Source organism: Scyliorhinus torazame, chromosome 3 (genome assembly GCF_047496885.1).
Source record: "Scyliorhinus torazame isolate Kashiwa2021f chromosome 3, sScyTor2.1, whole genome shotgun sequence".
Lineage (NCBI taxonomy): Eukaryota > Metazoa > Chordata > Chondrichthyes > Carcharhiniformes > Scyliorhinidae > Scyliorhinus > Scyliorhinus torazame.
The window spans coordinates 188,854,397-188,870,041 of NC_092709.1; the positions used below are offsets into that span (position 1 = coordinate 188,854,397).

Here is a 15,645-nt window from a genome sequence, read left to right on the forward strand (position 1 = left end):
ACGGAGCCAGGGGTGCGGATAGGCAAACGCGGGGGAGGAGCCCGCAGTGCCAACCGGGGTCCCTATGGAGCCCAGTGGACCTGGTTGGGGATGAGGGTACGGACCATGCTAACATGTTGGCCTTTCACCCCCTGCAGACATTAGATATTGGAATTCAACCAGCAATGGTCGCCTTCCTGCTAGTCGCCGCAGCCCTGGGGGATGCCCTGTGGCTGTACAAGGTGGAACTGCTCAAGGAGGAGGAGGAAGCTGCAGCAGCAGAGCATGCAGCAGAGGGGCAGCCGCCCAGGATGGAGAGCAGGCTGCCCAACAGGCCGAGGAGTTGCCGCATGAGGCCTCGTGTGTACCGGCAGCACCTGTTATTCGAGGACCTGCCAGACAGGGGATGCCGTCGAAGACTCCAGCAGATCAGAGAGACTGCGACATATCTGCCAGATGATGGAGCACCTGGCAACTTTGGGGTAAAGGGGAGGACACCCTCTCCTGGTGGCTGTCAAGGTAACGGTTGCCCTGAACTTTCACGCGAAGGGGTTGTTCCAGGCGCCGAGTGGGGACCAGTCTGGGATCTCTCAGAACTCGGTGCACAGGTGCATCCGGGTAAGTCATGGAGACCCTATACGCCCAGGCGCCTCAATACATCCATTTCAATGTGGACCGAGCCCACCAGGATGCCCGAGCAATGGGGTTCGCTGCCATCGGCGGGTTGCCCCGGGTCCAGGGGCTGCCCACCAGATGCGTCAGGGACAGGACGAGGGGTAGGGAGTGGGAGTTGTGGTGAGGAGTCCGAGGTGCTGTGGGATGCATGTCCCCTTACAGGCCGCTCTACACAAACTGAAAGGGATACCACTCGATGAGTGTGCAGCTGATATGTGACCTTCAGATGCACATCATACACGTCTGTGCCCGGTACCCGGGCAGTATGATTCCTTCATCCTAACACACCCAGCAATTCCTGACATGTTCCAGATCTCCCGGGTGACGGGTTATCCACTGCGGTTGTGGCTGATGACGCCTACCCAGAACCCACAGACCGATGCGGAGACCCACTACAATGGAGCCCATGCAGCGGCCAGGAGCGTGGTCAAGCGGTGCTTCGGCCTCCTGAAGATGCAGTTCAGGTGCCTGGACTGCTCTGGAGGGGCCCTCCAGTATGATGCTGAGAGGGTCACCCGCATCGTGGCAACCTGCTACATACACCACAACATCGCACAGCAGATGGGTGGTGTTGGGAGGAGGAGGAACGCCAGGCCTCATCCTACGAGGTGGATGTGGGCGAGTGTAAGGGTGGGCAGGACACGGAGCCCATGCACGCAAGGGAGGCCGCACGACATGTGCGCCAGGGCCAACGAGCATGGGACACTGATTACGCCTGCAACTTTCTCAGTGATACATACCTGCCGCACTACGGGGTGGGGGCCCTAGGTTGGCAGTAACACCGGGTCTGGTCCATGGGTTGGAGAATGATGACAACCCACTTTGTGATGAGCTCTGGTGCTCCACATCATATGACAATGTCTGACTCCTGCCCACCGGAGCACTGTCCTCCGTCCACCTGGTTGATCCCTGCAGGAGAGCTGCCCATTCCATCACATGGTCACATCGAGATCAGAGTGGGCCTCCAGGACTGGCAGTGCTTGGGATCCCTGGGGTGGTGGGGACGGTCGGGGAGCCCAGGCCCCCCACAGGGTCCAAACATTCCCCCCCCCCCCCTCAAACGTTCACCCATTCCACCCACCAGTCCAGACCGGCCTTCCTCTCACACCCATCAGACAGAGTATGGAGGCAGGTGGTAAAGGTGGCAACAGTTGTTTCATGTGAATGAATATATACAGATTTGTGCCTTAGCCCCAATAACTAAACTGTGCCTTGCACCTATGTCAACTTAACTGGTGTCTAACTTCCTGGCCTTACGGACCCTAACGCAACATCTATGTGGTTACCCAGAATGGAGGCGGCTTGCTGTAATTCATGCCCTGCGACCTGGATCCCCATTGGTGGATGTCTTCTGGGGCGACAGGGCCTGGATGGGCCAGCTGCTGTTTGGGCATCGCAGGAGGCATGGTGCCACCCCACTCTGCTCACTGCCCACCAGATGCACCAAGGACAGGAGGAGGGGTGGGGTGTTGGGTGGGGTGTCTGAGGTGCTGCGATGTTCCGGCACCACCCCTGCAGGAGTCACCGGCAGGGGCCCCCTCACCTCCCTCGGGATGCCTCACCTCCTCTTCCCTCCGGATGCCAAATGGCCCTCGGGCTTATCCACGGGATGGAGGTGCGAGGGGAGCTATCCCCTGAGGCTCACACGATACCCGGCACTGCCAGTCCTGGAGGCCCACTCTGATCTCGACCAGGATCCGCACGCTTGCGGCCCTATAGAGCACCGGAGTGGACCATCACCTTCTGGGACTGGGCCACATCACGCTGCGACTGTGCCACCACCTTTTGGGTTTGTGTCACATCAGCCAGTGACTGCGCCATCTCCCCCATGGGAGGTGGTGGTGTTGGTGTGAGTGTCGTGTGGAGGTAGGAGTGGGGGGGGGGGGGGGGAAGATTGCCACATGTGTCACAAGGAACTGCAACTGAACGGGGTCTCACTCCCTTGCCCGCGGCCAAGCTCCACCTTGGCTACCTCCCGTTCCTCTGGGCTGGTGACCATGTCCAGGACTCTCTGCTCGGCCACGGTGAGAGGCCGCAGTCCGGCGGTCCCCCTCCTGTCTTCTCCCGCTCCCAGCAGTTGCGCATGGCCTTCTCCGGGGGTGAGGGGGCACACAGAAAACAACAGCGTTAGACAGTCCGACACATGCAGCCCAGGGAGAGGGCAGCTGATGGCCTCAGTGGTCAGGGGACCCTGCCATGGCAGCCAATATGGGTACTGGCATGTGGGGCAACGTGGGAGTTCGGCCGGGGGGGGGTTGGGGTTACGGGTGCGTGGGACGTGGGTTACTGCCAGGGGCACAGTGCTGCCTACTCACCTTGGCCGCTCCGAGGAGGTTGTACTGTTTTTTCCGGCACTACTGGCCCATCCAGACTGTGTTCCCCACAGCGCTCACGGCCTTTGCCACCTCTGCCCAGGCACAGTGAGCAGCGGCAACTGGGAGCCTCCTTCCCGGACAAGGGTACAAGGGCATCCGCTGCTCCACTGCAGCCAAGAGGGTCTCCAGCTCGGCATCGGTAAACCTTGGGGTTGCTGTCCTTGCTGTCATCTTGTTGGCTGGTATGGTGTGTGTGGTGAGTGCAGTGTGTATATGCAGCTCGTCAGCATTTGAGTGTCAATCGTGAAACTGGCGAATACGGCACCGTTTCTTATTAGAATTGATTGTGTTCCATGTGGCGCCGGTGCTAGCCCCTTTGCAGTAGGGAATCGGTCCAGGTGTGGCAGCAGTTTTTCTGTCGTGAGAGTCCACAAATTCTGCCTTGGCGTCAGCACTAAAGACTGGAATCTCCAATCGGCAACGCCGAAATCGCGTTCGGCGATCGGCTTGGAGAATCCATTTTTACGCTGGAATTGGGGGCAGCGCTGTTTTCCCGATGCTCCACCCCCTCAAAAATTGAGTACTCCAGCACGCCGCACGCCATTGGGACGGCCTCAGGACATCATCTGAGGCCCTCCCTCAATGGGCCAAGTTCCCGATGGCGTGGGGCGCGTATCCTCTCACTTTTCAGATACCTCGTCTGGCAGCTGCGGACTGCCACATCCGCTGGCAGGAGGAGCTTCGGCGGGGTCTGGGGGGACTGGTGGGGGGGATTGTTCGGGGGTATTGAGGGAGGTTACAGAGGGGCAGTCTTTGGCTGGCCGGGTCCACGCATGGCCGCGGACCGGTTATTCTGTGTCCGCACTGGCAGGTAAAGCCGAGGGTTTTACATGGTGCGGCTGCTAGCCCCCCACTGGGCGGAGCATTGGTGGCGGGGCTGACTTTTTGGTCATAATACCAGACAGATCCTGCAGACATAGCCGCAGAATCAGAGAATCCAGCCCTTAGTCTCAGAAACGGAGAATCACTTCCAACACATTTATATGGACATTAGAATGATTTTTACCCTTTACAATACATATTAGTGGCATGTTGTGTTAAAGAATTATGCCTATCTATAGTATTTTGGCCTGTTTTTATTCAGAATAAAAACAATAACTGTGTGGTAAATATTTTTAACCACCCTGGTTTACCTAAAGGTTTGGCCACAGGCAGCACACCGAGGTACTGAACGTGAAACTTCTGTACCAGTTCCGTCTTTGGTGTTGGGAAATCTACTACAGAGCAGAAACAAATTTAGGCATGTCAAATTACATTTTCTCTTGCATGCATTAGTAATATCCATTTTATTACATTGATATAATTTATTTAGGCACAATCTAAGTTCTCTGCTTGCATGCTCACCAACCCATGATTCCTCCCCATTAATTTAGATGGACAGGAAATCACTGGCAGTGGAAAACTAATAAATTAAAATAAGTACACGATAATCTAAATTTGCATAGGCAACATACTGTTGGACCACTGTAATTGCAGATTTAAAAAATGATATATATATAAAAATTGTAATAATGTATTATAAAGCCGTCACAACACTGAATTGTCTCCATTTATAGAGGTATATGAATTTGCAAAAATATAGTGGTACTGACAATACTGCAAATGCAATTAGAAACATGGTTCAATGCATCATAATGTTATGATAGGAGATTTGGTAATTGTATGGTTATAGATGGGTTAATTTCTTAAATCCATGAATGTTCTACCTTCTCGGAAACTCAGAATTACGCAGTTTATGTCAAAATATTTTGAACTTTAATTTGTTCAGTTTCATGGCCAACCCTTGGTAATTTTCTAGTTTATGTGACCAACACAATTAAGGCACACACATAGGACAATATAAAGAGGAAGATAAAGTAAGTGTCCGGTATTATATCATACCTCTCACGACCTCAGTATATCCCAAAGTGCTTTACAACCAGTGAAGCACTTCGGAAATACAGTCAGTGTTGGAAATGTGGCAGCCAATCTGCACACAGCAGCATCTCATAAATAGTAACAACATAGATGACCAGATAATCTGTTGTGGTGATGTTAACTGAAGAATAAATATTTGCCCAAGACATCAGGGACAAACACCGTCGCTCTTCTTGGAAATAGTGCCATGGGATATTTTACAACCACCCGAGAATGGCAGGTGGGGCCTTTGTTTAATTTCTTTTATAGTATGTCCAACAGAGTAGCACTCCATCAGTACTGCAATGGACAGCCAGTCTAGATTAGGTATTCAAATACTTGTAGTGAACCCATAGCTTCCTGATTCAGACACTATAATGCTACCACTGAACCATGACAAAGTTAAAGATTGTTTTTAAAGCCATATTCTAGTAAAATGGACTAGACCTGTTTATTCAAAAAAACGTTACCTTGTAGAGGAACATCGAGGTTCACATTGACTCGATCCTGGGAAATGCTGCAAGCCACAGCTTTGGCATTCCTCCGTTCTGCCATAATCTGCAAAAATGATAAATAGGTTACCTTTGTAAACTGATGAAACACAATTCACGCACTGGCTAGTACTTACAGTATTAACAGCTAATTACCATTGGTGTTGTTCCCCAAGGATCTATCCTTGGTCTTCTATTAATCCACATGCTGCCCCTTGGCAACATTATCTGGAAACAAAGTCGGTTTCCACATGCAAACTGATGTCACCCAGCTTTATCTCATCACTACGTCCCTTGACGTAAATGATCAGATTGCTTATCCAACATGGAAGGAACCCACCACAAACTCTGGACCCTGGTCACTGACTCTGTCCCTTTACCTGGCAGCTGTCTGAAGCTGAACCAGACTGTAAGCAAACTCATACTTAACTCCAGGATGAGCTTTTGACTCGTCCACGTGTCTGCGCACTCACTTCTTTCCTGTTTTCTACAGACCCCCGGTTAACTCTCTCTCTCGCTCTCATTTATCCCTCCTCTCTCTGGTTTTCTCCCTCTTCTGAACGTCTTCTGGTTTTCTCCCTCTTCTCTCTCTCCTCTCCACCTTCATAGAAAACTTATAGTGCAGAAGGGAGACCATTCGGCCTATTGAGTCTCTGAAAGAGCACCTACCTAGGCCTAATCCCACGCAACCCCACCTAACGTTTGGACACTAAAGGGCAATTTAGCATGGCCAATACAACTAACCCACACATCTGTGGGTGGAAACCGGAGCACCCGGAGGAAAATTACATTTGTTACTGATTATTGTTGGGTGTAAATTTGGGAGAAAATGTGAAAAAGGAGAATAAAAAATATTTTAAAAAAAATCTATTTAAATTTCCTTCCTGACCCCCATGTTAGCTGATATTACCCGCAATTCCCTCTCCTTTCCTCCTCCCCTTCAAATCTGCTGTCATCGCCATCCACCACATCCTTCCCATTCATGGATTATTGGCTCTGGAGTCTCCAAGGTTATATTCTTGGCTCCCGCTTATTTCTCCTGTTTCTGTTGTCCCTTTAGTGTTATCATCTGAAAGGAGATTTTCCATTCAACTCCAGGTTCCCGCAGGTGGCGGGGTCCAGTCTAGATGCGCTGCAGAGAGCACCCTCAATGGAAGACTTGGAGTAGGGATAACACACCAGGCAGGATGCTGGAATTCCAATCCAGTAACATTCACTATGCTGAGTGGATTAACAATAGAGGCCCAGGCTAATGATCTAGGGGTCCAGGTTAAAATTCCACTATGGTAATTGGAGGAATTCAAAAATGTTACCTAGTCGTGGCTGAGTGATTAAGGTGATGGATCTGAAATCTAGTGGGACCCCCCCACGCAGGTTTAATGCCGGTGTTTCTCATCATTCCCAATTTTAAAAGGCCGCATGGCCTAATAGGTCAGGTATCTGAGTTCAATATGAATTGTGGTGCCATCACGCAGATGCCTTTCAGTTTCAAAGCAGCAGGTTGCAATGGAAGGTAACTTATTTTAAGGAGCAAATTATTATACAGCTTTTGCAGCCAGACCACCACTGAGGGAGGGAATACCTCTGGAGGTGGGCTTGTGACTGCTGCTGCACTCAAGCAGGGAGGGAAAGCATATAAACCTGCCTGGTGTGTTATCCCTACTCCAAGTCTTCCATTGAGGGTGCTCTCTACAGCGCATCTAAACTAGACCCCGCCACCTGCAGGAACCTGGAGTTGAATAGAAAATCTCCTTTCAGATGATAACACAAAAGGGACAGCAGAAACAAGCAGGAGCCAAGAATAGAACCTTGGAGACTCCAGAGCCAATAATCCATGAATGGGAAGGATGTGGGGGGTGGCGATGACAGCAGATTTGAAGGGAAGGAGGAAAGTAGGGGGAATTGTTGTAAATATCAGCCAACATGGGGATCAGGAAGGAAATTTAGATTTAAAAAAATATATTTTTTATTCTCCTTTTTCACAATTTCTCCCAAATTTACACCCAATAATAAACAATAATCAGTAACAAATGTAATTTCAATCCCCTTATCAATAACTACAGTCCCATCCTCCCACCAAACCCCAGACATTAGCCCACGTTAACATAAACTAATGACAAAAAGGAATCAGGAATCACCCATAGTCACCATTAACACATACAGTCCCCCTCCCCCCAACCCTCCCAGCCCCCAAACCCCCTAATGTTCAATGTGATCCAATTCTCGAAAGTGTAGAATTAATAAAGCCCATGAATTGTAGAACCCCTCCATCCTTCCCCTCAGTTCAAATTTGACCTTTTCAAGCATCAAGAATTCCAGCAAGTCCTCCCGCCACGCCAGGACACAGGGTGGAGAGGTTGATCTCCACCCTAACAGGATCCTCCTTTGGGTGATCAACAAAGCGAAGGCTACAACATCTGCCTCCGTGCCCGTTTACAATCGCGGCTGATCCGACACCCCGAATATGCCCTCCCGAGGGCCCGGGTGCAGTTTCACGTGCACCACTTCGGAGATTACCCTAAACACATCCTTCCAGTAATCCTCCAGCTTTGGACAGGACCAAAACATATGAACATGGTTTGCGGGGCCCCCCCTGCAACGCTCACACACATCTTCTATACCCTCAAAGAGCCGGCTCATCCTCGCCCTTGTAAGGTGCGCTCTGTACACCACCTTCAGCTGTATTAGCTCCTGATGTGTTGGGTGTTCTGGATCACATACAGGTCACCAACACTTAAAATAGTGCAACACTATTTTATTGAATCATTAACTGTTTAAACTTACCTAGACTGTGGGTTAATACGATACTAGCTTTAACTAAAGACCACTTTGCCTTGATCCATTCTAGCGGCGGAAATTTAGATAGTGGGAGTCGGATTGAACAAGAAAGTCAACCAAATGTCAAAAGATTCAACCACCACTTTTTTAAGACTCTGATTTGACATTAGTGCGGCTACAAAACATTTGAGAGCATTTCATTTCTAAACCCAAAAGGAAAATGAATAATTGTACGAGTGGGGAAATGTTACTGACTTATCGGTCAACGTTTGTGCAACTGAACCATTTGAATGCCACAGATCAGAATCACTAAGCTGCAGAATCTTGGATGAAGAATGTTTTTGAAGATTTGAGCAAAAGGTCAAATACCAAGCGTAACAGCTTTAGGTATTGTTTACATGTCCATTCATAATTTGGTTATATTCAGAATGCAAAAGTTCTATTTTGATTTCACAATCAACTCAGCATTAAAAAAAAATCACAGATTTTTGTCCACATTCACTGCATATTATGACTGGTCACAATGTTGGACAGTAGTCTCTACATAACAATACATGAAGGCCCTTTCATCAAAGGACTTGGGATCCTGAGCTTCAAATGGTTGTGAATTGGATTAGGTTCATTCTGCAATCTCAAACTTCGACTGTGATAAGGTGATTAGGTTACAGCTCAGCAATTATTGGCAGGTAGCCATTGTCTGTAAAGGCTGCATTTACGTTCTATTTGTAGTGTCAGCACAGGACAGTTTTTGCTGAACACAAACACTAAATTGTAACTGTAAACATTGTAATTAAATCTGGAGCACAGGGAGATTACAGATTTTCTCAGTTTTGTTGCAGAATCAGGTTGGATTCCCTGGCTCTTGACTGAACAGTTGAACCTTAGCATCAGTGTAAAGGAAGGAGTGCTTTGACAGGCCACAATATTTTACGAGTAACATCATGGGCAATTTTTGTTTATTTCATCAGTTTCCATTTCTTCACCAGGGTTGAACCGCTTCCTAAAAATCAAGATTTGCAAGTTGCCCTTGGTAGAGCTGGAGTTATTTTGAGTAATGGAATTGTGAAGCTTGTCATCAATGTTTGTTACACCAACACTGCAGTTCTAGTAGAACTGCAGTTCAAACCTGTATGCCATTCAGTTAAAATTGCAACGCCAATGCTTCCAACATGACTGCTGATTTTTATACCTTCCATTTTCATCATTTACCAAGTTCATAATTTATTCTCGGGGTCAGGCAGGGTATGCAAGCAGGTGAATACCTTCCCACTTTCCTTTGCCCCCAACCCTTCACATCCGCTGATTGAAATACCTTAATTAAAAGGTGATGCCTTTCCCTCTAGACCATGGAAAATAAATATGGAAAATAAAATGCCTTATTTAAACAAAAACAGTTCATTTTTACCTTTAATGGTAGCTCAGGATGAAAGGTAGCTGAAGATTCTTATGCTGAATGATATAGCCCTGGTCATTATTGCAGTGGCATAATTTATTAAATACCGAGAAATTGTGCATGTTCTGAACACCATCCAAGGTGAGTGAACAATGGTTATTTTTATTTGTATTGGAGACTTGAGCTGATGAATACTTGCTCTCACCTTGGAGCAGATTTCGTGAAGACTGGTTGCGATGGCTTTCGCTGGTGTATCACATCGAAACACATGACATTTTAGGATTCGTGTATCTTTATCTCTTGCTACATAGGCAAAATCCCTGCACAAATAAGAATGCGAGATATTAGCTGCAATTATTTACCTGAGCTGTCTGTTGCACCATTGGAGCAAGCCGCAAGTGCTCGACAAGCCGTTTCTCATTAATTGAGGGCGAAGAAGCATGTGCTATTTCCAACACTAGGGCATTGTGCACAAATGATAATGATGCCAGTATCATCATACAAATATTAGGTGATAATTAACTTTTATTGATGTACAGTAAAATGTACAATTATTTTCAGGCGCATCATAAGTTTAGAAATAACTGATCACGGTATCTGTGGCCAATGCTTAATGTGTTTGTATAATTTTCATTTTATTTTGGCAGAGGCATCAATCCATTAAAATTGCATAGAGAGAAACATTGTTAGAATGCATGAAGTATTCCATTACTGACATTGCCAACATTAATTTACAGCCTATTGAGCAGGAAACTATAAACCAGACAGATTGTGTATTTTGCAGATATTTTATTGCAATATTTCATGTAAATGGGTGTGATTTTTGCTAAAACACCTGGCAGCAATCATTCCAATGCTACTGTGTGTGGCATCTTGAAATAGCATCAAGAACAAAGCACACAGTAAAGGCAATTATGTCTAAGGTAAATTATAAACTAACATTTACCGCTCAGTTTTTAAAAATATAAATGTTTTTTATTGGATTTTTATTTTACCGCTCAGTTAACACAGAATTTCAATCTCGGAGTTCAGAGGTTGAGAATAAATCACCTACAGTTCTCGAAACACCTATACTAGAGAATTGCCTTACGCAAGAACATTAGAAATAGGAAGATTAGATCATACGGTTGAGTTGATTATGGCTGGCCTTCAGCTTCAAGTCCATTTTCTGACCTACACCCCATATCCCTCATTCTCTGAGGCACCAAAAATCTGTCCATCTTAAGATTCACAGCCTTTTGAATTAAGAAATTTCTCTCATCTCAGTCCTAAATAATCAACCCCTCAGCCTGAGACTGTGCCCCCATGTGTTTGACCCCCCCAACCAATGGAAACAACCTTTTGAGCATCTACCCCGTCAAGTCCCTTCACAATCTTGAATGTTTCAATGAGATCACATTTCATTCATCTAAATTCTAGAGAGTACAGACCCAATTTACTCAGCCCTTCATCATAAGGCAACCCACAGTTCTTCAGGAGCCAACTTAGTGAATCTTTGTTGCACTGCCTCCAATGCAAGTATATCATTCCTTAAATATGAAGGCCAAACTGTGCACAACACTCCAAGTGTCGTCTTACCAAAGCCATGAACAAGTGTACCAAGACATCCTTATTCTGCTAAGCCAATGTCCATGCAATAAAGGTGAATATGTCATTTCCCTTCCAGATTGATGATGTATCTGCATGCTAACTTTCTCGAATAAAAACAGAATGTGCTGGAAATACTCAAAGTCAGGCAACATCTGTGGAAAGAAATCCGGTTAACATTTCAAGTCGATAACTTTTCGTCAGAAACCCAAGCTGCAGATATAGTTGTCCAGAAGTGCTTTACGCAAACTCCTACACATTGCAGTTTGACACACCACCATGTCTATCTAAGCTCATTTATTTCTTCATTCATTTGATTAGTTGACTATAGTATTGGAATGTTTGGGCCTGGAAGGGTTACGGAGACAAAGTACAGCCTACATTATGATGTAGAGAGTCACATGGGAGTGGTAGAGTATAATGGTGAATCTTGTTGAAGTCATCAAGAGAGCGCCTGGCCAGGACTGTACCCGGTATATATGTAATAAACAATTATTGTTCAACTATACAAGCCTCTAGACCTCTTCCTAAGAGGACATACAACTGTACAACGTTGCGTCAACCTGAAGGACCTGAAATAAAGAAAATGCAGTCTTATCTGAGAAGTGTATCTAACTTGAAGACACAAAGAATGAAGAACAATACAGCACAGGAACCGGTCCTTTGGCCCCTCCAAGCCTGTACCGGTCATGGCACCACCCTTAGCTAAAACCCTCAGCACTTCCGAGTGCTGTATCCCTCCATGCATTATGAGATGCCTTTTGAATGCCGTTAATGTATCTGCTTCCACAATCTCCCCTGGCAACGCGATCCAGACACTCACCATCCTCTGTATAAAAAACCTGCTTTGCACATCTCCTCTAAACTTTTGCCCCATGGACCTTAAACCTATGCCCCCTGGTGACTGCCTCCTCCACCCTGGTGAAGAGTGCCTGCCCATCCACTCTATCCATGCCCCTCATAATCTTGTAGACCTCTATCAGGTCACCCCTCAACCTCCGCCATTCTTCCACAACGAAGACATGGAATCAGTTGAGGAGGCATTTTAGGGTGGAAGGGATGTTGGTGCTAACGCCGCTGTGCGAGAATCATGGTTTGAGCCAGGGGGATGATACTGTATACAGAAGGTGGAGGGAAGTGGGACTGGTCAAGGTGAGGGATCTGTATTTGGAGGAAAGATTCGCCAGTCTGGAGGAGCTAAAGGAGGGTAGAGCTGCCAAGGGGGAGTGAGTTCAGGAATCTGCAGGTTAGGGACATTGCGCAAAAGGTCTGGAGGGGGTTCCCTAGGTTGCCGGGATACACCCTGCTGGAGCAACTGCTGCTTTCGGATGTGGAAGGGGAGGGAATAATTGGGGATATATACAAGTGGCTGGGGGAGCAGGGAGGCGAGCGGGTGGTGAAGATCAAGGAGAAATGGCAAGCGGATTTGGGAGGGGAGATCAATTGGGGAGTATGGAGTGAGGCACTGCACAGGGTAAATGAGACCTCCTTTTGTGCAAGGATGAGCCTGATACAGTTTAAGGTGGTGCACAGGATGCATATGACTCGGGCGAGAATGAGTGGGTTCTTTTAGGGGGTAGCAGATGAGTGCGAGAGGTGTGGGCGGGGCCCAGCGAATCACATGTTTTGGGGTTGTGTAAAAATTGAGAAGATTCTGGGCGGGAGTGTTTGCAGTCATAGCCAGGATAGTGGAGGAGGAGGTGGACCCGGACCCTTTGGTGGCAATATTTGGGGTTTCAGAGAAGCCGGAGCTCATGGAGAGGAGGAAGGCTGATGTCATGGCCTTTGCCCCTCTGATTGCACGCCGGCGAATGTTGCTAGAGTGGCGGTCGGCATCGCCATTGGGGGTAGCAGCTTGGGTGACCTGTACGACTTCCTGCGATTAGAGAAGATAACGTATGAGTTAAGGGGCTCTTCAGGGGGGTTTGAGGAATGGGTGGGGGATATTTGTGACCGTGTTTGAGGGGCTGTTCGTAGCGGAAGAGGAGGGGGGGGGGGTGAAAAAAGGGGAAAAATCTGTACAGACTGTATAGTTGATTGTTGGGAAGTATGTTTCCCAGGGTGTTTATTTGCTGAAACCGGTTTTGATACATGTTTGTAATAAAATACATTTTTTAAAAAGCTTCCATCGTTCTGATAAAAGCAGCCCATGTCTATTCAGCCTCTCCGCATAGCTAACACCCGCCAGAGCAGACAACATCCCGGTAAACCTCCTCTGCTCCCTCTCAAGGTCTCCACATCTCCACAAGTAGTGTGGCGACCAGAATTGTGCGCAATATTTCAAGTGCAGCCATACCAAGGGGCTGTTTAGCACAGGGCTAAATCGCTGGCTTTGAAAGCAGACCAAGGCAGGCCAGCAGCACGGTTCAATTCCCGTACCAGCCTCCCCGAACAGGCGCCGGAATGTGGCGACTAGGTGCTTTTCACAGTAACTTCATTTGAAGCCTACTTGTGACAATAAGCGATTTTCATTTCATTTCATTCATATACAACTGTAGCAGGACTTGCCAGTTTTTATACTTACTGCCCCATCCAACGAAGGCAAGCATTCCGTATGCTTTCTTGACTACCTTGTCCACTTATGTTGCCACTTTCAATGATATGTGGACCTGCACCCCCAGATCTCTCTGACTTGCTATATTCCTAAGAGTTTTATGGTATATTTCGCCTCTATGTTAGACCTACCAAAATGTATTACCACACATTTGTCTGGATTAAACTCCATTTGCCATTTATTTGCCCAAGTCGCCAACCTATCTATGTCCTGCTGTATCCTCTGACAATCCTCAACACTATCTGCCACTCCACCAACCTTGATGTCATCCGTGAACTTACTAATCAGACCAGCTACATTTTCCCCCAAATCGTTTATGTATACTACAAACAACAGAGGCCCCAGCACAGATCCCTGTGGAACACCACTAGTCACAACCAGTCTTTCAGAAAAACACCCTTCTCCTGCCACCCTTTGCCTTCTGTTACCGAGTCAATTCTGTATCCATCTTACCACCTCACCTCTGTGACTTGTGTGACTTCACCTTTTGTACCAGTCTACCATGAGGCACCTTGTCAAAGGCTTTACTGAAGTCCATGTAAACAACATCCACCGCCCTCCCCACCGCCCTCCCCAATCAATCATCTTTGTCACCTCCTCAAAAAACTTCATCATGTTAGTAAGGCACGACCCTCCCCTTCACAAAACCAAGCTTTCTATCGTTAATGAGTCTATTTGTTTCCAAATGGGTATAAACCCTGTCCCTGAGAATTCTTTCCAATAATTTACCTACTACCGATGTGAGGCTCACCGGGTGCCTATAGTTTCCTGGATTATCCCCGCTATCTTTCTTAAACAACGGTACCACATTAGCTATTCTCTAGTCCTCTGGGATCTCACCTACAGCAAATTAGGATACAAAGATGTCAGTCAAGGCCCCAACAATTTCCTCCCTTGCTTCCCTCAGTATTCTGCGGTAAATCCCATCTGGCCCAGGAGACTTCTCTACCTTAATGTCTTTTAAAACACCTAATACCTCCTCCTTTCCGATGCGAACCTGACCTAGACTGTCCACACACCCTACCCAAGACCTCAAATAAACAGCTGGAGATTACCTAAGAGGCTCCATTCCAGCCGCAGAGACCGAAGATCAGAAGAAAGTTCCACTGTGCAACATTAAGAGGACTCCACCAGTGCACTGGGAGGTCTGCTGAGTGACCGAATTGAAACAGAGTCAAAAGATCTAGCCAGATTGCAAAAGGAAGAGCAAACTCCAAAATAAAACATTTAAAGAGAAGTCAGAGCAAAATAAAACTTTAATTCAATTCTCCAAGCTCAGGAAAGCAACTAGTTGACCAAAACAATTTGTTCAAAAGATTTTCTACAGAATTCTGAAATTTAAAATGGCCCCACAATCACAACAGCAGCCCGCCAAATTGTTACAAGTGCAGGAATTTTAAAAAAAAAATCACTGCAGCACTATAAAAAAAAAGTTTTATCCCCTGCGCTGAAAGCAGTCATGGGTGTTTAGTCAACAATGCCAGATGAATTAAAGCAGATGCATTGCCAGACCAAGCATATTATGGAGAAGAAGACTTTTCAGACATATGATAGCATCAGGCTTGAATAGGAGAACAGAGGCTGAACAAGTGAATACACCATTATATTCAGTAGGTCTAATAGGTGACATAATTGCCAGCGAAGGAATAAATTAATCTCCCGATAACTTTGAAGGCGCCATGAAGTCCTCGGACATTTGCTTTAATATAACAAGCAATAACATTTTGGAACAAACACAATTTAACAAGAGACTCAAAGCCTGGGGAACCCAGCAACTTTTTCATAAATGAGTTATACAGATTGGCCGAAGGATGTAACTATGGTGACCTTAATTTGTGGCTCTTAAAAAGCGAATAGTGGTGAGTGAGACCAATGATACCCCTTCGGATTATCAGTTTGAGAAGTGAAAGATAAAGG

At 46.8% G+C, this 15,645-nt stretch overlaps 2 protein-coding genes across 14 annotated transcripts in view; one reads left to right on the forward strand and one right to left on the reverse strand.

Annotated features, from left to right (window-relative positions):
• The window catches only part of LOC140408853 (putative methyltransferase NSUN7), a 300,900-nt gene that overhangs the window by 210,644 nt on the left and 74,611 nt on the right, over nucleotides 1-15,645 (forward strand). The window lies entirely within an intron of this gene.
• The window catches only part of LOC140408851 (amyloid beta precursor protein binding family B member 2-like), a 466,668-nt gene that overhangs the window by 8,491 nt on the left and 442,532 nt on the right, over nucleotides 1-15,645 (reverse strand). For 11 of the 13 annotated variants that reach the window (XM_072496628.1, XM_072496629.1, XM_072496625.1 and 8 more), the window contains 3 exons: nucleotides 9,793-9,907; nucleotides 5,396-5,483; nucleotides 4,163-4,246 (listed from right to left, as the gene is read on the reverse strand). In XM_072496628.1, the coding sequence (XP_072352729.1) occupies nucleotides 4,163-4,246; nucleotides 5,396-5,483; nucleotides 9,793-9,907 (287 nt within the window). The remainder of the gene's footprint in view (nucleotides 1-4,162; nucleotides 4,247-5,395; nucleotides 5,484-9,792; nucleotides 9,908-15,645) is intronic. The other 2 variants (XM_072496638.1, XM_072496630.1) reach the window with 1 other exon arrangement.